At 40.6% G+C, this 22,401-nt stretch overlaps 1 protein-coding gene across 4 annotated transcripts in view; it reads right to left on the reverse strand.

The window, feature by feature from the left end:
* Positions 1-340: 340 nt before the first annotated feature.
* Positions 341-22,401, reverse strand: part of LOC119659888 (troponin C) — a 60,198-nt gene continuing 38,137 nt past the window's right edge. For 2 of the 4 annotated variants that reach the window (XM_038068208.1, XM_038068210.1), the window contains 2 exons: positions 18,401-18,796; positions 17,967-18,326 (listed from right to left, as the gene is read on the reverse strand). In XM_038068208.1, the coding sequence (XP_037924136.1) occupies positions 18,196-18,326; positions 18,401-18,796 (527 nt within the window). In that variant the 3' untranslated portion in view covers positions 17,967-18,195. Of the gene's footprint in view, positions 1,173-17,966; positions 18,327-18,400; positions 18,797-22,401 lie in introns of those variants that run through there. The other 2 variants (XM_038068211.1, XM_038068209.1) reach the window with 2 other exon arrangements.

Genomic DNA, 22,401 nt, shown 5'->3' on the forward strand with positions numbered 1-22,401 from the left:
CCCTTACATCGCAAGTTTGAGAATCCTTCCTAAAATCCTTTTGATGTTCGTACCATAGATGAGCAAACACTTTCCCACAGACAATCTGAAAGAAAAGCACATGAGCGCTTATTTCTACAACTACAGATATCTTTCTGTTAGTCTGTCTATCACACCATTTGGGTAGGTAAGTAAGTAATGATACAATTTTTAGTTGCTTGATTAGTACTTTCCGATATAAGATTTAGTTTTGGCATTAGCTGTAAAGGGAGAGAGTGTCGGGGTTGGAAACTGGACACATATTCCAAGGACCTGTTTTCCTTTATCCAGTGTGATTTCCACCTACAATAAAACAACACGATCCCAGAGTTGACAGCATGACTTTATTTCAAAAAGTTGATGAAGATTAAAATGTCGGCTCCGTCTCTATTATGTACGAAATAAATAAATATTTACGATTGTATTAATTCTACTATATCTTAAGCCTTTCTCAGTTGTTTGTCCTCTTGCTTGTAAAAATAAACGGAAACGAAAGTGAATTACAACCATTGGATGCGCAAACGGAAACAAAGAAAATCCCGGCAAAATGGGGAGAACTGAAGACAAATTCAGATAATAACAATAGCATTGACTCGACGTGCTGTGTCAATTAAAAGTGAAAAGTGTAACATAACGTCTCTGTTGTAATTGGCTCATCGACGTGTGTACTGAAAATCGATTAAAAACAATCCGAATATTGTCGCTATCTTGTCCTGTTTTATTTACTTCTTAGTGTCTTGTTTATCTTTATATAAATATTTGGTATTGTAAGATCTCGCGCTCTCCCGCTTCATTACTAGATATCTACAATAATTAGATCATTACTTATGTACCCGGATATTAATTACATTGCGTAGATACTGGACATATCGATAGTATCTGAAAGGTAGAAAAATATCTCATGTCAATGGTGGTTTGATTTTACGCTGAGATTTCTGGTTTTGAATGTGTCCGCCGCCAAATTAAGTGATATTGAGAAGGTGGAAGTACGGCTTAGTGCGGTGTTCGCACGAATACTTTTGGTGTTGACTCGAAATTAATGATAAGTTCAATTGTTGCATGTACGGATAAATCGGTAACATTTGTCTTCTCGCTGAGATAGGCAAATCATTTAGATACTTAATCATCGCCGCCAGTCATGACCTCCATGAATTCTGAAATATGAATAGAAAAATCGAAATTAATTGGGTGCTCGAGAGATCAGTGTGGGAATGTTATTATTCAACTGGACAGTCATTAGTGGGTTGGTATTTCTGGCTATGTATGTACACATGTTTCTACTACTTAATTATAAAAAAATCTAGTAATCAAAATATTTGTATTTGATCAATTAATATCTCTTTACATTTGGCTCTCATGAATTACCACTTCCTGTGCAATACAAGAAATAAAATTAGAAGAAAGGAGGGGACCTGATTATCAAGGACGAATTCTAGGAGTCAATATTGGTTGCTTGGCATGTAGATTACCATTAAAAAACGTTATTCATTTAACAATTACATACTCAGGTTGTGATTAAATAGAATGACTCATGAATCGGGGATTATATTTAATTTCCAGGCTATTCCTGTTTAACGGTTGACTATTGCCTCTTAATTATATCTTACATTTTCGATTACATTCGTGGATTTGATTACATTCTTGTTCATTAAATATGACTTTTACACCCTGCCCTGCTGCTCTTGTCTTAAAAGGCGACTAAAATGGATGGAGATTCATGGGTAAAAACTTCCCCACATCGGAATCGGACTGGACAATGGTTTATAATGAACAATGGATTCTGAAATGTGTCAACACTTTGAGGGCCTCCAAAATGCTCCCTTGTTGTCAAGTTCAGTGAAAATTTCGCCAATACAGGCTGGACATTTGGGATTACGCGAGGTAAGGCGGTGAGATTCTGGAGAGCAGTACTCTCCCTCTTGCGGCATTGTTGGCTTTCGGATGGATTCAGTGCCAGATTAATGCTTATCGTACACCCTAGGCGTGCCTTTCAGTCTAAGAACTGGTAGCAAAGAGAGTACTCACTGCATGATTGCAGTTCAAGATGAGGAATATCTCAATATTGTAGTATTGTGTACAATCGGAGACTTCCAGTGCAGAAGTGAAGGAGAATTTCGAGGAGCTACTCAACGCAGTCCAAGATAGACTTGGCAAAGGTGACGTCTCCTAGTAGATATATGTCCTGCTTTGATTTGCACGAAAAAGCTCATCTTCGAGTCGAGCATTAAACAAAGTTATTTAACCACTAGTTTTGACTTTATAGTCAACTCGCTGATCGACATGGGACGCAGGGTTGGGATTCTCCTTCTGGTCAAGATGACTACTTCGGTTCCATCCGCTTACCCATTGCCTCAATATACCAAGACTGCTTTGTATCTGTCTAATGGTACGTCCGGCAACAAGTGCCGCAATGTTGTCAGCATAACCGACCAGGTGCAACTCTTTGGGCATACCGAGTCTCAGTAGACTATTGTAGGAAGCGTTCCAGAGGTCCCTAGAATGCATCCCTGTGCTACTCCCGACATGATTTCCATCCTCCTTTGGCCCTCTACCGTCTCATAGAACAGGGAGCGGTCTTTCAGATAATCCCTCAATATTCGCAAGAGATAGCTTGGCACGTGAAATGAGTTCTCTAATGGGCCTAGCATATCTGTCCATAGAGTCCATAGAGATCGGCGGCTGTGTGCCTCGACTCGATTAACCGCATCTACGACCTCCATAACAGCCAAAAGTCCGGCATCGCCTCGTTCGGCGTCAGGTAAACGCTAAAAAACGTTATCCCTAAACACCGGATCCAAACAAACCCGTTCCGTTTCCAATTCCGCCTGAGATTGGACACCGTCCCGAATCCGCAGTATGTGGGACGCTCTCACCAGACGCGCACGATCCTTGCAGAGAACCCAACTTTCGCTTTTACTGCAGGTCTTCGCTTGATGACCTACTTGGCCGCATCTCCTGTCCGGTCAGACGACAGACGACAGTTCTGCCCTCTGTTTTCTGCTTTCTGTCTTCTATCTTTCCTGTCTTCTGTCTCCTGTCTTTTCTCTCTTCTCTCTTTTCTGTCTTTCCTGTCGTCCGTCTTCTATTTTTCTGTCTTTTGTCTTTTGCCTTTTCCATCTTCTGTTTTTTCTGTCTTCTGCTTTTCCGTCTCCTGTTTTTTCACTCCACTGTCTTCTGTCTTCTGTCTTCTGTCTTCTCTCTTCTATCTTCTATCTTCTATCTTCTATCTTCTATCTTCTATCTTCTATCTTCTATCTTCTATCTTCTATCTTCTATCTTCTATCTTCTATCTTCTATCTTCTATCTTCTATCTTCTATCTTCTATCTTCTATCTTCTATCTTCTATCTTCTATCTTCTATCTTCTATCTTCTATCTTCTATCTTCTATCTTCTATCTTCTATCTTCTATCTTCTATCTTCTATCTTCTATCTTCTATCTTCTTCTATCTTCTTCTATCTTCTTCTATCTTCTATCTTCTATCTTCTTCTATCTTCTTCTATCTTCTTCTATCTTCTTCTATCTTCTTCTATCTTCTTCTATCTTCTTCTATCTTCTTCTATCTTCTTCTATCTTCTTCTATCTTCTTCTATCTTCTTCTATCTTCTTCTATCTTCTTCTATCTTCTTCTTTCTTCTTCTTCTTCTTTTTCTATCTTCCTCTTCTTCTTCTATCTTCTTCTTCTTCTATCCTCTTCTATCTTCTTCTATCTTCTTTTCTTCTATCTTCTTCTTCTTCTATCTTCTTTTCTTCTATCTTCTTCTTCTTCTATCTTCTTCTTCTTCTTCTTCTTCTATCTTCTTCTATCTTCTTCTATCTTCTTCTTCTTCTTCTTCTTCTTCTATCTTCTTCTTCTTCTTCTATCTTCTTGTATCTTCTTCTATCTTCTTCTATCTTCTTTTCTTCTATCTTCTTCTTCTTCTATCTTCTTCTTCTTCTATCTTCTTTTCTTCTATCTTCTTCTTCTTCTATCTTCTTCTTCTTCTATCTTCTTCTTCTTCTATCTTCTTCTATCTTCTTCTTCTTCTTCTTCTTCTTCTATCTTCTTCTTCTTCTTCTTCTTCTATCTTCTTCTTCTTCTTCTATCTTCTTCTATCTTCTTCTATCCTCTTCTATCTTCTTCTATCTTCTTCTTTCTTCTTCTATCTTCTTGTATCTTCTTCTATCTTCTTCTATCTTCTTCTATCTTCTTCTATCTTCTTCCATCTTCTTCCATCTTCTTCTATCTTCTTCTATCTTCTTCTTCTATCTTCTTCTATCTTCTTCTATCTTCTTCTATCTTCTTCCATCTTCTTCTATCTTCTTCTATCTTCTTCTTCTTCTTCTATCTTCTTCTTCTTCTATCTTCCACTTCTTCTATCTTCTTCTATCTTATTCTTCTTCTATCTTCTCTCTCCTGTCAGAAAAAGACAGAAGAAAATAGAAGAAGAAGATAGAAGAGGAAGAAGAAGAAGAAGAAGATAGAAGAAGAAGAAGATAGAAGAAGAAGATAGAAGAGGAAGAAAATAGAAGAAGATAGAAGAAGAAGAAGAAGATAGAAGAAGATAGAAGAAGAAGAAGAAGAAGATAGAAGAAGAAGAAGAAGAAGAAGATAGAAGAAAAGAAGATAGAAGAAGAAGAGGATAGAAGAAGATAGAAGAAGATAGAAGATAGAAGAAGATAGAAGAAGATAGAAGAAGATAGAAGAAGATACAAGAAGATAGAAGAAGAAAGAAGAAGATAGAAGAAGATAGAAGAAGATAGAAGAAGATAGAAGAAGAAGAAGAAGATAGAAGAAGATAGAAGAAGATGGAAGAAGATGGAAGAAGATAGAAGAAGATAGAAGAAGATAGAAGAAGATAGAAGAAGAAAGAAGAAGATAGAAGAAGATAGAAGAGGATAGAAGAAGATAGAAGAAGATAGAAGAAGAAGAAGAAGATAGAAGAAGAAGAAGAAGAAGAAGAAGAAGATAGAAGAAAAGAAGATAGAAGAAGAAGAGGATAGAAGAAGATAGAAGAAGATAGAAGATAGAAGAAGATAGAAGATAGAAGAAGATAGAAGAAGATAGAAGAAGATAGAAGAAGATAGAAGAAGATAGAAGAAGATAGAAGAAGATAGAAGAAGATAGAAGAAGATAGAAGAAGATGGAAGAAGATGGAAGAAGATAGAAGAAGATAGAAGAAGATAGAAGATAGAAGATAGAAGATAGAAGATAGAAGATAGAAGATAGAAGATAGAAGATAGAAGATAGAAGATAGAAGATAGAAGATAGAAGATAGAAGATAGAAGATAGAAGATAGAAGATAGAAGATAGAAGATAGAAGATAGAAGATAGAAGATAGAAGATAGAAGATAGAAGATAGAAGATAGAAGATAGAAGATAGAAGATAGAAGAAAGAAAGAAAAAAGAAAAAGAAAAAAAAAAGAAAAAAAAAAAAAAGAAAAAAAAAAAGAAAAAAAAAAAAAAGAAAAAAAAAAAAAAAAAAAAGAAAAAAAGAAAAAAAAAGAAAAAAAAAAAAAAAAAAAAAAAAAAAGAGAAAAAAAAAAAAAAAAAAAGAAAAAAAGAAAGAAAAAAAAAAAAAAGAAAAAAAAAAAAAAAAAAAAAAAAAAAGAAAAAAAAGAGAAAAAAAAAGAAAAAAAAAAAAGAAAAAAAAAAGAAAGAAAAAGAAAAAAAAAAAAGAAAAAAAAAGAGAAAAGAAAAAAAAAAAAAAAAGAAAAAAAAAAAAAAAAAAAAAAAAGAAAGAAAAAAAGAAAAAAAAAAAAAGAAAAAAAAAAAAAAAGAAAAAGAAAAAAGAAAAGAAAAAAGAAAAAAAAAAAAAAGAAAAAGAAAAGAAAAAAAAAGAAAAAGAAAAGAAAAAAAAAAGAAAAAAAAAAAGAAAAAAAAAAAAAAAGAAAAAAAAAGAAAAAGAAAAAAAAAGAAAAAAAAGAAAAAGAAAAAAGAGGAAAGAAAGCAGAGAACGGGATGGAGACCAGAGGAAAGAAAGCAGAGGATGGAAGTGAGTGGACAGAGGACAAAGGATCGAGATCAGAGAACGGAGGACAGAGGATGGAGGGCAGAAGAAAAAGAACAGAGGGCAAAAGACGGAGGACAGAAGATCATCCTCCAGGAATTCTCCTGGAGCATATGCTCTCAGAGGGCCGTCCCAGTCCCGATGGTACCAGATAACCTCCGGTGAGGCTTCGTGGCCAAAGCCACTTCAGATGAGTCCCTTGCAGACTCGGTTCTGATCACCCTTCCCGAGTACGTGGGGACGGTAAGAGGACAGAGGATGAGAGACAACGGAATTATCCCCTATCCTGTTTGATATTTTGTGTCGAATATTCGTCGTACTTTATCCCTTGTCTCCCTCAGTCTTCTTTTTGCTCCCCTGTCAACCCTCAGATGGAATTAGGTCTTACCTCCTATATCCCATCTAAAATCATGAATTTCCTGCCCGATTTTAGTGCGAGCAATGAATCCTTTTAGACATACTGTGGACTAGTCATTTTTCAACTATTTGATTTTCAACATTATCTAATTCTAATGGTATTTCATTTTTTGATTTCAGATAAGCCAATCAGTTGAAGTTATGGAGACGCTCCACAACCTTTCATTCAAGGGAGATATCTTCGAAGTAGCGCAACCCACGTTAAGGAGTTTCATGCTTAAATATTTTTTTACATTAAAATGTTAATGAATATATTGTCAATAAATATATATAGAAAAATTAAAATTCCTTTTTTTTTGTTAAAAAAAAATACTCCATCATCACCGAAAAAGTTATAAGGTGTCTTGTATTTGTTAAGGACACCGGATAGGGTAGTTCAGAATCTGAAATAGAAGTTCGTCCATTGAAAGGCAAAAGGTATGCAACAGAAAATAGAGGAATAGGTAAAGAGATTAATCGAAACGAAGTCATAATCTGGAGGAATTATTATTTGCGTAGCTGGGAATGAAAATAGGATAGGAACCCCCAACACCCAACCATAGAAAATATGAAAAGAGCCACCAGGGTCCGTTAGAATACGCGACAAGAGGAAGAAAGACTAAAGGGAAAGCGGAAACACGCTGTCCCCACAGTACCACAGGAGACAAAAATGGCACAACACCCCCAGTCACCTGGATAAAAACGGAAAAAAATGCTGCCAAAGGGAGGAGATTCTGTCTGGAGCTACCTGGCGCCTAACAAAAGGACTCATCACATGGAAAGACCCAAAAGGGATGCCGTAAATGAGGTGAAAACCCAAGGGAAATGACTAGGGAAATGTCAATTTGCCATACGCGTACATATTAGAAAAGGTCAAAGCTACTCGAAGCTTAAAAGATCTAACGATGGCCAACTCAAGTTGACCAAAAAGTCAGCAGGATGTAAGAGCTCAAAAGGAAGATTTGGTGTTTGGGTTGAAAAAGTCCAGTGTGGACAAGGACGATCATTTGACAAAAGTGTGATAAAGGTCAACACAGGCGACTTCTACGCCTTTCTTACTGGGTAGAATAGAGGAGGTGGTAGCATGTATGATATATAGCGGGCCATAATAGCACGGTGACTACCTAGTAAAAGACATTGACAACAATTCTTAGGATTGGAGGATGTCCTTGGTAGAAGCAATGGAAATTTCCAGTGAAAAATTATACATTTCATTGCAATTTGGATCTTACTGAAGAAAAATGAAAGCTCATTTAGCCGATGGCAGGCGAGGGGATATTTATTAATACCCAATTAGGCTTGTATAGTATAAATAGGGTGAAAGGCTTATACCAGGTCATGCATGAGTTCGGAGTTCTTTGGAACGTGAAGGACAGAGGACAACAAACCCCCAAACGCTAACCAGTGTCCCTCCTGGTAAATTGAAGGAAGTGATGAAAGTGCTGAGGCTGTCCGTATTTCCTAAAGGATGGAAATTTGGCGTGGGAATATGCAGTGTAGGTATAGAAGACGTTTCACATAAAAAATATATAAAAGAGATGCGCTCCTTAGTAAAAGCTAAGTCTAATGAAAACTTATTTCAATTTTAACGTTCGGTAAAGCCCTCTTCAGGATACATCAATGCTGGAGAAAGCCTCCTTCATTGGAACATTATAAAAATGTATATCATGCTGCAATTGAAGAAAAGCGTGGGTGTAAACACCTCACAAGTAGTTTTGCTGAATATAAAAGTCCGTAAAGCAAAATATGGCGAAAAGTGCCAGCAAACAGTTGGCAGTAGACTGTTACGGTATCTACTGGCTCACCACAAGAGAACCGGTTTATGAAGACCTTGGAAGGAAAGCTAAACATGCAGAAATACAGAAGTCAGTGAAATGTCAAGCGAAACAACTATTGCAGGACATTTACCAATAATATTTATCCTTCTATGTTAAAGTGATGCCTGAAATTTCTAAGATTCGCAGAGCAAAATGCAGTAAAGTTTGTACAACTTGATCAAATTCCACCGTGTATAAAAAAAGAAGTGGTTTGGATCTTCGATACATTTACGGCTCTAATGATGCATCCTCAGACATTTATGGAACATAATTTAGTTAAAGTAAACGCAAAGTTATCCTTTTATTTATTTGTAATATTTTGGAAGACAGACAAAAATTTGTCTTTGCATAACAAGGACCTTTCAAACAGGTCTCAGTTGAAACAAAAGATTTAAGCCAGTAACTCGATTGTTTCCTTATCCATTTGTGTGAAGCATAGGAGCGTCCCAACTTAAATACAGCATGAAGTTTACGCAAATCAAGAGGGACTACTGATACATTGGAATAATTTGCGTCATATCCTACATCTAGATTAGAACCAGTCTTCTAGGAGATCACAAAAAACCCTAGAGTTGGATTCATAAGGCTTAAAAGCAAGCTGAGTTCACATTTGCAACTGTTATCGCCTTTCTAGCACAACCTGCAGTGACTTGTCCGCTTTGCAATTATAAAACGTACTTCACTAATTGGATTTGCACATGCAGGCATCGACATCCTTTGGGCAATAAACGTTTAAGGATATCGTAGAAGCCAGATTTCTTGGTGCACAACATAGCGTGCATAGACAATTGAAATTTGTTGAGTAACCTTTGGCTAAGTTTCTGAAATGTGAATACATTTATGAATTTTAGCGGCAAGGACCTCCAGGGGAACATCCTGAAGTTTTCCGTCTAGAGAGAAAATCTTGCTGTTCTCGCATTTTCCCCAATACTCATTTCTGCCCTCAGGACAATTGGTTAACGGGCCATGATCGCGCTTTAAACCAAGGTCCTAAACCAAGGCGGCTATGTTAGATGACGCTTGGCTTTCAACCCAGATTTCGAAATGCATAACGTTTGTTCCAGAATTCGAGGCCCTAGACCATCTGCTGCGTCCAAGCTTCTTCTTTTGACTTGAGCAATTGTTTCACCCGATCAAGGAGAAAGGCTCACTCGGTGTATCACCGAGTGGACCTATCAGATACAAGACATTTTTTGGTGACCCCGACGTGATCGGCCGATCACAACGTTAAACGGACACGAGACAAATTAAAAACTTTGTGGAATTCATCCTAGCAAATCATGGAGGCGGTACGTGAGAAAGTGAATAAGCTCACTCACCAACAAGATGTGACGGGCCAGGAGATTCAACGTCTTTTGAGCAACTAGCGGAAGGATCCGGTAGCTCATAAGACAGAGGAATATCTCACGACGAGATGAGAACAATTAAAAAATCCCTGGACAACCTTTTTGGGAGAGAAATGAAGAACTTCAAGAATTAGCGCATTACGTTCCCGATCATCGATATTTCGAGAAACAATATTTCTCTTCAATGCAGCGCGAGCACACCAAGTACAAGGATGACATAGTGGAACGCCTTCAGGGTTTGGAAGGCACGTCTAAGCTGAATACTGATTTGGTAAATTAGCCACGGGTACCTTGGATACAAGGGCCGCCAGGGCAGTAAACAATGCTCAGAACGATCTTGTGGTACTAATAACTCAACAGGAATTAAGGATACGGGCTATGGAAAATATCATTAGCGATATCGACACAATTGAACAGGCACAACCCAAATCATACTATGAACTGAAGACAGCTACTTTATCAAAGTACTGGGAGGAGTTGCATCAAGGCCATCAGAATATATGGCAATATTCCAACGATCCAAATGAGTTGGGGTACAATGAGGAGAATTTTCCCCACCTCGAAGAGCGAATTCAAGACACCTTAATATTTCTCGCTGAATGCCGTTCAAAATTAGAGCCTAGCATAGCTCCCGCTACAAGGACCTTTCCAAGCATCAACTTACCACATCTGACAATTCCTACCTTTGACAGCGATTATACACAATGGCAATCCTTCCACGACTTATCCCGCCAGATGATTCACAAGCAACAATTGGGGAATGCTCAGAAAATATGGCATTTGAAGAGCAATCTAAAGGGTGAAGCAAAGCGACTTATACGTCATTTTCCCATCACTGACGAAAATTATGACATTGCATGGACGACGCTAACAAACCGCTACAGCAATCAACGATTGATGATAGCCACACTATTGGATAGGCTCCCACAGCAGCCGATGATTACTTCGGACTCCTCCAGTGCATTGAAAAATCTTCATGACGTTACGAAGGAATGTCTAGCAGGATTCGAGAACTTTCATATCAATATAGCGAGTTGGGATCCCATTTTATTATATATTTTACTGAAGAAGTTAGACAAGCTTACGAACCTTCACCACGAGAACTGCAGCCGATTGATGCATTTCTCGCGTTTTTGAAAAGACGCTTTCAGTCGTTAGAGGCCTTGTGTAGCGACAAGAGGAGTACAACTCAAAACAAACCCACAAGCAACCGAACCTCAGCTTTAATATCCACCAAGAACAGTCAACCTTTACAATGCAAAAACTGTAAGGGAAGCCATCGAATCTACTCATGTGAAACCTTCAAACAATTGTCCATCTGGGATCGAGTAGCCAAAATCAAGTAGCTGAGGCTATGTTTGAACTGTCTACGCGAAGGACATCGAAGTGCATAGTGCGGCGCAGAAAGTTGCCTTAAATGTGACAAGAAGCACAATACTCTACTACATATGGACGCCACCAATCAAGACAAAACTAGGTCCTTTATCACCGCAATTCAAACAACAGCCAACGCCACCAAGCAAGAACCAGTATCACGTACTGTAAAGGACAAAGGTTCTACAAATGTCAACCATTCTGCCACGTTATCAACGGAAATATCTGCATCAGAAGGGCCTTTGTTCTGTTAACTACTGTACTCATCAAGGTGATAAACAAAATGGGGAAGTCGATAGAAATGAGAGCTCTGCTGGATAGCGGTTCTCAAATAAACATAATCACAGAAACGGCTGTAAGAAAGTTGGGACTAGAACGAACTATAATAGTTTCCAAATACACATTCGAGGTCTGCGCGGCACGTCGCAACAAAAGGTTACGTCGTCATTCCAATCAAGAATCACTACGTTTGTACGGAAGATAGACGCTATAGTTTTACCGCATATAACATCCTCTCAACCGTCGTAAGGTCTGAATTCAAGGAATTTGGCCATACCCGGCAACATTCAGCTTGCCGATCCTCATTTTGACCGGGACGTATTGATCTACTTCTCGAACATGACATTTACTACGAACTATTAGCTACAGGGCAGATGCGGCTATCAAGGAACCTTCCACTGCTGCAAAACACGGTCTTTGGCTGGATAATTGCTGGAAGGGTTGCAACATCCTATCAGATAGAAATAACATGCAGCATCCTCAAGACCGATGATTCCAAGCTCAGCGAGCAGATAGAGCGTTTTTGAAAATTGGGGGAACCAGAATCTACAGATAACCATGCGTTGACAACACAAGAAATAAAGTGTGAAATCATTTTGCTCAAACCATGAGACGAACGAACATTGGACGTTTCATTGTGAAACTGCCTTTCAAGGTCGATCCAGCAAAACTCGGCAAATCTAGGGGATCGGAAACCTCTTCTGGATACAGTATGAACGATGTACTTGATACAGGACCTACCATCCAATCCGAATTATTTACCATTCTCACACGATTCCGGCTTCCTTGCTTTGTTTTTACTGCCGACATCGAAAAGATGTATCGGCAAGTCCAGGTGTCGGAGGGAGACAGGAGATTTCAACTAATTCTATGGCGAAATTAGCCTAATGAACCTATAAGATGTTATCAGCTGAATACGGTCACATATAATACTTCCTCTGCACCATATCTAGCCCCCAAATGCCTACAAGAATTATCATCAAAAACAACGCACAAATACCCATCCCGTTAGGCTGCATTAAGACGAGATTTTTATATGAACGATGTGATGTCAGGTGCAAACACCTTGTCAGAAGCTATTGAGAAGCAACATCAACTTCGCACAATCTTACAATCAGCCGGCATTGAGCTTCGAAATTGCTATGCGAACAACAAAAATCTTTTAAACAACATTCCTGTTGAGGATCAGGCACTCCAACTGGACATAACGCAAGAAAGGGAGGAAAACGTGAAGACACTAGGATTAGTTTGGGCTCCCAAGTCAGATGAATTTAAAATTAGATGCCCATACACGGAATCTAAGAAAGTAACAAAGAGATCAGCGCTGTCAGATATCGCTCATCTGTTCGATCTGTTAGGATTGATGGCACCAGTTACAGATACTGCTAAAATCATCCTTCAAAGGCTGTGGAGCCTCAGAATAGGTTGGGATGAAGAAATTTCTTTAGAACTACAGACGGAATGGGCAAGATATTATAATGACTTGCAGGGGTTGAGGTAAATTAAGGTACCTCGTCACATAGTTGGAGGGAAGGTACCTAAAAAAATACAGTTCCATGTCTTTTCGGACGCTTAGGAAAAGGCGTATGGTGCAGCGGTACACTTGGGAGCTATTCATTCAGATGGGGTTCGCACAGTTCGTCTTTTATGTGTCTTGTCGTAGATAGAACCATTAAAACGAGTAATCCTACCAAGATTAGAATTGTGTGCAGCAAGGTTAGCAGCTGAACTCGTTCATCGGCTTAAACGGGACATACAAATTCCAGACTATAATTGCTTTTACTGGACAGACTCTGAAATTGTCCTAAATTGGATCAATGTGGAAGCATCGTCATTTTATACGTTCGTGGCTAATCGAGTCGCTGTTATTCAGCAAAAATCCTCACCCAAGCAATGGAGGCACGTACGTTCAAAGGAGAATCCAGCAGATTTGATATCCACAGGTGTCGCTCCTGGAAAACTGCAGAATTATGCCCTCTGGTTCTATGGGCCAATATTTCTTCATGGGACTGAAGAGTGCTGGCGGAAAAGGTTTCATAATGTAGATATCAACTTGCAGAAAAAACGTTCAAAAATGGTATTGGCCTTGGTGAAGGACTCAATTTCCCCTATCAATCAAATCGACCATTAAAACTCTTTTCAACTACTACAACGCATAATGGAACATGTACTTGCTACGGTTCGTTAGGAATTCACGAACAACGAACCACAAGGAACGAGAAAAATCGCTCTTAACTGCAAGCGAAATGGAGGAACCCTTGCGAGTAATAATAAAGGAAGCTCAATGGAATGTGTATCAAGAATCTATGCAGCAACTAACACGTAACAAGCAATTAAACAACAACGATCCATTGAGCAGTCTGCATCCATTCTTAGACGAATTCGGACTTTTGAGAGTCGGCGGTCGGCTTGAAGCTTCAAATTTAACTTATGATACCAAACCCCCGATCATCCTTCCTTACGGCCATTACGTAACTCGATTGGTTTTAAATGATCTGCACCATAATCTTCACGCCGGACCACAAGCCTTATTGGCAATAGCGAGACAACGATTTTGGCCTATCAAAGGCAAATCAGCCATCAGATCTATCGTGCAGAGCTGTATGCAATGCGCAAGGGCGAAACCAAAACTCATGACGCAGCTCATGGGGAACCTGCCCGCCCATCGAGTACAACCAGCCAGAGCATTCACGAATACTGGTATCGACTTCGCCGGCCCTCTATGGATTCACTTTAAGGGGAGAACCAACCGTCCGCAACAGGCGTCCCTTGCTGTTTTTTGTTGCTTTGCGACAAAGGCGGTGCACTTGGAACTAGTGACGAATCTAACGACAGAAGCCTTCATCAATGCGCCGAAACGTTTCATTGGGCGTAGAGTACATTGCCGAAATCTATATTGCAACGATGCAACTAACTTCGTGGGCGCCAAAAATCAACTAGCAGAACTAAGCGAAAGCATATACGGGTAAAAATCCCAAGAACAACTGATCAATTTTTGTAGACCCAAGGGTATTGATTTTCGTTTGATTCCACCAAAATCGCCACATTTCGATGGCCTGTGGAAGGCGGCAGTAAAATCTGCCAAACACTTTTTAATCAGAAACATGTCCCCAGCAAAACTTACGTATGAAGGAATGGCAAACTTAATAATCGAAGTCGAGGCTATTTTGAATTCAAGGCCACTGACACCTCCATTATCCGAGGCCAGAGACCTTACGGCATTAATCCCAGGTCATTTCTTAATTGGGGAACTTCTAACGAACCCAGTTGACGTACACGCCCAAGCAGTAAAGGCCAATTTACCGCAAAGGTGGAAGGAAATCAACGACATAAAGAATAAACTGGCAAAGATGGTCAAGCGAATATTTGTCGGAAGTCCAACAGCGTCAAAAATGGAAACAAACCTGCGAAAACGTAAAACCTGGAATGTTGGTGGCTATCAAAGAAGACAATATTCCTGTTCTGCAGTGGAAATGGGGGCGAATAATAAAGGGATTAAAAGGTCGAGATGGTCCAATAAGAATAGCAGAGATCAAAACATCGTCAGGAGTCCTACAGAGAGCAATTTATAACTTAGCACCGTTACCGGTAGAACCGAACGACACCGAAGACTCCTCGCAGCAAAAACCCCCCGCTCCACCAAATGAATGGATTGTAGATACCTGCACGCAAAACTCAGAAGCAACTCGATGTTCAAGAGCGAAGAAGAAGAGAATTTCGCACTCCCCAGTAAACCTGCTACTGTGGACTAGTTTAATCTTACCCCTTCTAGCCAACCCAGCACGGTTCACCCCTTTCCAATCTTCACCAGATACCTACTTCGAAAATTTAGGAGCCTCCCACTTGATACTAAACGATTGGAATTTGATAGTCTATTACAACCTCACATCATACTGGAAAAACAGGGACAACCTACAAACAGGAATTGCGAGACTTCACAATATTTGTAACTACACAACAATAACTCCTGTTTAACCACCATGATACAGCTTAGCCATCTCTTAGGCGATATACCAGTTAATAACGAACTGTTACGGCCATTCAATAAGGAGATGTCATGGAGACACAAAAGAAGAGCTCTAAATATCGTTGGTAACCTTGCCAACTCACTCTTCGGAGTACTCGATTCTGACTATGCTACAAATATGGCACAAACTATAAAGAACTTAAAGGGGAACGACGAACATCTCCTGCAATTAATGAAAAACCAGTCGTCCATCGTTGACTCCACCGTCAATGTAATGATGAACTTGGAGAAATCAACCCACAAAACGATGAAAACTCTAAACGCAGCTCTCAACCATACCGCCACGCAAACAAACAAGATAGCCAAGGAAGTGTGGGAACAAGAAGTGATGCAGACCTTTTCATCAGCAGCGTTGCAGTTCTTAATTTTAGTCAACCAGTATCAAAAGGTACAAACAAGTTTACTAGACGTCCTTATTGACACACACAATGGAAAATTTAACCCGCATATGTTGGCACCACAACAACTACAGCAAGAGTTATCCAACATCAAAGAGGAATTACCCCCACATTTACGGGTGCATATCATGACTATTGAAGGACGCATCATGGCAGAGCATATTATCTTCCGATTAAAACTACCATTAATATCGGTCGAAAGTTTCGAGCTATTCTATATTGTTCCTGTGCCTATCTCTGCTAATGGAATCGTCTCTGCAATCACAACAACGTTACGTTATCTAATCGTTAATTGGGATCGTGACCAGTACTATCCGATGCCTGATCAGGAGCTGGAGCACGGCGATCGGACTCAGACAACGGCATCCCTCATATTGCATAGGATCAAGAGTGAATGCATGTCAAATGAGCTTCATCAATCATATTCCTTCCAAAGAACGATGCAAAATGTCCAAATTAGATAACCCACCACGATAGATCCAGTTGCCAAACACCAACCGTTGGATCTATTTCTTCGAAGACAAGGAGATAAACATAGGCTGCGGCACAACAGATACCCAGATGACTCTATCAGGAAGCGGTATCATTGAACTACGTGAAGGTTGCGCCATAAGAGAAGAATCACTAACTATCCAAGCACATCAAGTATTTCCAAGCACTATTAACATTTCATTTACACCAAAGCAGCGAATTAAGTAACGACGAAGGCATAGGAGAATCTCTTCTTCTGTAGGCGGGTCACTTAATCCGTATGGATGAGGATGATCCAGCCCGGAAAGTCTATAAGGGCAATATCTATGGTAGAAAAAAAAGACGAGGCAGACCCTGCCTAAAATGGAGCGATGGCATAGGCCAGGACGCCAGACAGCTTTTAGGGATATCGAATTCGTGGACCCAAGCACAAAACCGGGATGTCTGGAGTTCCTTTTTAAGGCAGGCCTAGACCGGATACCGGTTGTTGCGCCATTGATGATGATGAAGGAGTCGGTTGCCCTAGAATAGCATAGTGCATAACCGTGGAGGAGCGTGACGTTCTGGGAGAATACTTGAAGAGAGCCGAACCGCATTTCGCCAATCCGGGGATGACGTTAGTCTAGAGTTTAATAATCAGTTAGTAGTTAATTTTGTTGCCAAATAATACAAATTTTGCAGGAATATATCGCAATAACTAAGACCCCTAGGAAGGGACCTGTCAAAAAGATTGAACTCGACTGAGACTATCTGAACCAAATGGTAAGGGATTCTTTGAACTAACAATTCCTTTCCTCCTCTCCCCTTCCGCTGGTGAGAGAAATTCCCTAAGCCGAGAAAGCGGGAAGGCTAGCCCGAAATAATATGTCAAACCAGTTGCAGGGTAATTTTCTGATGACGGGGAGAAGTTTAGTTGGTAGTGGAAGGACAGGACGGGCCCACCAACAAAAAGTATTTATTTTCTACAAATGTTGATACATATTTCGGAAACAGCTTTCTACCTTCATCGATACTGGGTATCTATGTGAAGACGCGCAGTTACCAGGATAGCTGTGAGGACCAGCAATGGATAAAACTTTCGCAAAGGACACCTTTTCTTGGTTATCTTATCTTACTACCAAAGATTACATAATGCGCAAACTAGGAGTTAGAAATGGCTCAAAGATTGATCGCTATTGTTGTTATAACCTGTCCCAAGCCACTGTATATTTCCGTTTACGTACCTACCTTCAGTTCCCCATGTCAATCCGTTCAATCGTTACTTTAATTCAACCTCTAAATCTAGCTTTCACATTATTAAATAGATTGCTTCAGCACAAGATACTTTCTTCAGATTCTTATTTTTAACAAATTTATGTATGCAATGGCATAGGAAAAACGTCCTTTATGGGCAATAAGAATATATTAAGCAAATTCTAACCAAACACAAGCCAGTGAAGAAATCCCATCCTTGAACAGAAGAATGTAGTCGTCTGGAACATACGCGTATAAATCACGTAGATTCCTACCATATATTGCATGCACTGAAGTTTCGCATATTCGCTGGCCAAAAATAGCCGTTCACATCACATCACCTGCAAAAGATCCTCTTACTTTCTATCGCGTCTATTTAAATTGCAAAGTGACATGAACTGCGTGCAAGCACATTCCCTTGTACTTCTGGCTCGGCAGTATCTGATCTAAATTTACAGCGATCCCGTGATTCCAACACTTCCCGGTATCTAAATTTACCACAATCAATTTTGTGCGACAGTTGCGTGCACTTTATTACATGTTCTCATACCCGTCCCCGCCGCTCCGTCCCTAGCATGGAGCCATTATACGTATTCAATGATGAAAATTTAAAATTCGAAATCATTTATCTGCTTCTGACAAATAGCAAGCAGGGAACCCTTTTTATTGAAAAATGATTTAACATTGAAAGCAACGGTGACAAGCTCTGAGTGCAGGAAAGAAAACGGCAATTGTGTTGGAAAATTTCAAAATCAATCTTTCCGTGTCGGTCCGGTTTGTTATTAATGATTTAGTTATGAAGAAATAATTAATTTTCCCAGGATCCGATTATCGCCACTGGACCATGCTTAGTTTTGTCGTCGTTTGTACTCTAGTGAATAGTAGTACCTGGTCGTCAGTCTAGAGGGTCGTTTCGGTATACGTGGAAACAGTAGCCTCATGGCTGTGTTGCGCATTAATCTTTGGAAATAGTACGCTGCTGGGAAATGGCACAATTATGCAATTTTGTAAAGGGAAATCAATCAAAATCGGAAAATTAAATAAAAAAATTACCGTCAAAGTCAACTGTCCCAGATCCATCTGAATCAATTTCCTCAATCATCATGTCCAGATCTTCGTTGGTCAACTTGTCGTCTAGTTCCCGTAGAATTTCACGAAGGACTCCTGTCGTAATGTACCCGTTGCCTTCTTTGTCGTACAGCCGGAAAGCCTCTTTCAGTTCAGCCTGCATCGCTTCTGCATCCTCTTCAACCAGGAACCTGGCAGCCAGTGTTGTGAATTCCGCGAATTCGATTTGTCCTGAGCCATCCTCGTCTACCTCGGCTATGATTTCTGCTAGGACTTTGTCGTCTAACTGGTGTCCTAACATGCTTAAGATGGTCCCGACCATGGTGGTGTCGATGTAGCCTTTCTTCTCTTGATCGAATGCATCGAAGGCATTTTTCAGCACTGTAAGGTAAGGGAAAAATGAAAACATAATGAAAATATAGACGTAAATAGCTAATATCTATAGGAAGTTGATTGGGTAATTATTTCAATATTTCTAGGAAAAGATTGAATTTACATTTTTTATATCAAATTCAAAGTAGTAGGACTGAATTCGTAAATACAAAGAACGAAATTTGATAGTATTTCGGGCAAGATGAGGCATTTTTCAATCCCACTACAAATATTCAGTTTGAATCAATTCGATAGAATTTTTGGATTAGTTCCATCTTTTGCGTGATTCAACAACAGAATATTTTTCGTTCAAATGGATAATTTGAAGCCCTATTCCTACTCTGTCAAGGTATCAACTGGTGTTAGCTAGTTAGTTTGGTGGGGGAACCGAAGCTCCAAGCACCCAGGCCTTTTCTTAGGCCCAATGTACTCTCCCTTAAAACCGCTTATACGAATCTGAGCACATGTTGGAGATGCGCACCTACCAACTAAACCATCTTCCAGATGCAAAAATACGCAGACTCTATTTTGATGAAAACCTTACCTAGGAAAATTTGACCAAGGTATCCGCGTCTGAATTGCGACGAACATATGGACTGCAGGGCGTCTCTTCCCCTTCCTTATATTGGCTGCCTAAAGTCGAGAATATCATCCCATTTTTAAGGTTTTATGTTAAACAAAACCTTATTAAAATCGGTTTACTGTCTGTTCTTTTTATTTATGGATGGAAATGGAAATCCTATAAAGACACTGGCGCGGCACGTTACAGCAGCGTGTGAGATTCCCACCCACTAAAACCAACCCCACTTTCTAATTCTTCTTTCCCAGCGGAGCCGGCGCAAAGCATTACTTCGCGAGGTGGACTGCGCTTTAAGCGACCAAGCGCTCCGTTCTTTGCGTCCTCCTTGCGAGCTTCGCTTTTCCTAGTTCCTCCTGTATACTTTTCTTTGCGGAGTTCACCGTACACCAGTTTCCCTCGGACTTCATAATTTCCCCAACGATGTTCCGCGGGCTCAGGTTGATTTTCACGGAGTCTTCCAGGCTCCTTCTCTCTGAAAAAAAAACATAACATGCTCCGGGCCTCAGCTGTGCAACCACATTCAGGACAAAAGGGGGAATCATCCAGCCTGAATTGGTCCAGATACTTCCTGTAACCACAATGTTGTGACACGAATTACGCCAGATGGTAGTTAATCTCGCCGTGTCGTCGCTGGATCCACTCCTCAATACGGGGAATCAAAGTGTGGGCCCAGCGATCCCTCTGCGAGTCATCCCACCGTTGCTGCCTTTCGATATTCTGTATCCTTTTCAGGAAGATTCATTTTCATTTCCCCGTACAGGCAGCGTGTTTCACTTGCCAGAATGTCTATCGGGATCATTGCCGCAATAACACACGCTGCCTCGCCTGACATTGTTCTGAAGACGCTGCACATCCTAAGCGCCACTAAGCGGTAAGTGATATCTACTCTCCTCCGATTACTCTCACACGCTAGTGCTTCCTCCCAAACCGGTGCCGCGTATAATAATGTGGAGCGAACCACTCCGCTCACAAGTAATCTGCGACTCTATCTTGGGCCTCCAATGTTAGGCATTATCCGCGCTAATGATACGCTGGTATTTGGCGCTTTCATACAGGCATAGTCCAGATGCCTCTTGAAATTAATTTTAGGATCAATCATCACCCCTAGGTATTTGATAACCGGTTTTGAAGTGATGATGTGACCATCAACTTGAATATTCAACGTAGCCAACGTCACCACGGCACAGCATTTTCTGTACGACATTGCGTCTCAAGCCAGCTTCAAAACAACATCTACGGCGTCGATCGTTGGGTGGGTTTGTCGAAATTCAAATTTTCGCTCCGATAGTCCATCCTTATATCCAATGATAGGAAGCAGTCTACTGTAGATGGCCCTTTCGAGCATCTTTCCTACCGTGTCGATGAGGCAAACCGATCGGTATGATGATGGGGGTTCTGGGTGCTTATTCGGCTTCGGAAACAAAACTAGTTTTGCCTCTTCCACCGGCCGCGGAAAACTCCCTCTACTATGCATGTTTCAAATACGCTTATAAACCAGTCGGATCTGGTCTTAACAGCGAGTTTATGAGTTCTATTGGAAACAGCATCCAGACCGGTTGCTTTGTTATCACCAATTCTCCTGCAAATTTGCGCAAGTTCCTCCTCAATTACCGCAGGTATGGTGAAGACGCTGCTTGTATTGTTTGCACTCTGCTTTATTCGGGGGGTAGAGTGCCATCACGATATCGAGCAGAAGATGCGGACAGGTCAGTTGTGGTGTTCACCCCTTCCTCTTCTTCATAACCATCCTGTACGCTGTTTCCCATGGGCTTTGGTCTGCCTCTGGGCAAAGTTCTATGAAGCATTCTCAATTGCTGGTCCATATAGCCTGCTTAAGCCTACCTCGAAGGTTCACATATAATTGCCGTTTCTCGTCGAAGTCTGGTCTTTCTCTAGATCGTTGGCTGATCCTTCTAGCTCGAAAAAATGCATCCCGTAACTCCGTGATCTCTTTATTCCACCAATAGTTTGAGCTCCTTTTTGCGAGGACTGGACGCCTCGGCATAGCAGCGTCGCATGCTGTCGTTATGCGTCCCATCATTCGTTCTACCTTTTCTGCAGCTGCACCGTCGGGATTGTGGCCTCCCAAAAGAATCTCTATGAATGCATCCTCTTCAAACTTTTTCACGGACCACCCCTGGTTTCCAGCTCCATGGAAACGCACATCGCCGCAAGGACCACATTCGATCTGGAGGAAAATTGCCTGGGAGTCGCTATGAATATAATGCTTACGGACAAACCATGTCATTCTCCTCGCCAATGTGCATACTTAGCATTCCTTCGAATTCTGCTATCGTCGCGCTTGGTGGAGCGTAGCAACTATGTATGTAAATACCAGCTATTTTCGCCGTGACGAATCCATCTTCTGGAAACTCCATTACTTCTTGAATGGCATGATTTCCACGCGCCCATATTGCCGCCTTGCTAGTTACCTCTGCAGTCCAGGCACCGCTCTTATTGTTGCGATAATGCAGCTTCGATTCCCTTCTCATAAATGGTCTACAAAAGAAGGTCTTGCGTTGTCTCGCAGTGGTTGAGGTTGATTTCATTTCTTTACTCAAGGCTCTCCTAAATTTTGGGCATCTGCTGCCTTCTGCATCGTGCCGACGCACGTATGGAAGGTATTTCGGAGCCTAGCCACCATATAGTGGCAGCTTCTGAGAATGACCCCGTTAAATAAATGATCACTTTCAACCCCCTGAACTCCCCGCCTTTCCAACATATGTCAAAATCAAGACCAGCTTCGGAAAGTACTAATCGAGACTGGGCTATCGAGTGGGGCAGTAAAAAAACTAACGCGAGGAGGCGTGCTTATTAGAAGCTTTCGCCCAGTTGGATGTAGTTCTGGCCAACGAAGATTAAGTAAACACTTATCGGAAAGGGAGATCTGGTTCAATTGTAGATCTGACTTTCGTCAGCCCTGTGGTAGCACGTGACGTGTCCTGGCAAGCTAGCGACGACTTCACGTGAAGCGACCACAAGGCAGGAGATCCGCAGGTCGGAAGCCGAAATCCAAAAGAACACCAGGATGGTC

This window comes from Hermetia illucens, chromosome 6 (assembly GCF_905115235.1).
Source record: "Hermetia illucens chromosome 6, iHerIll2.2.curated.20191125, whole genome shotgun sequence".
Taxonomy (NCBI): domain Eukaryota; kingdom Metazoa; phylum Arthropoda; class Insecta; order Diptera; family Stratiomyidae; genus Hermetia; species Hermetia illucens.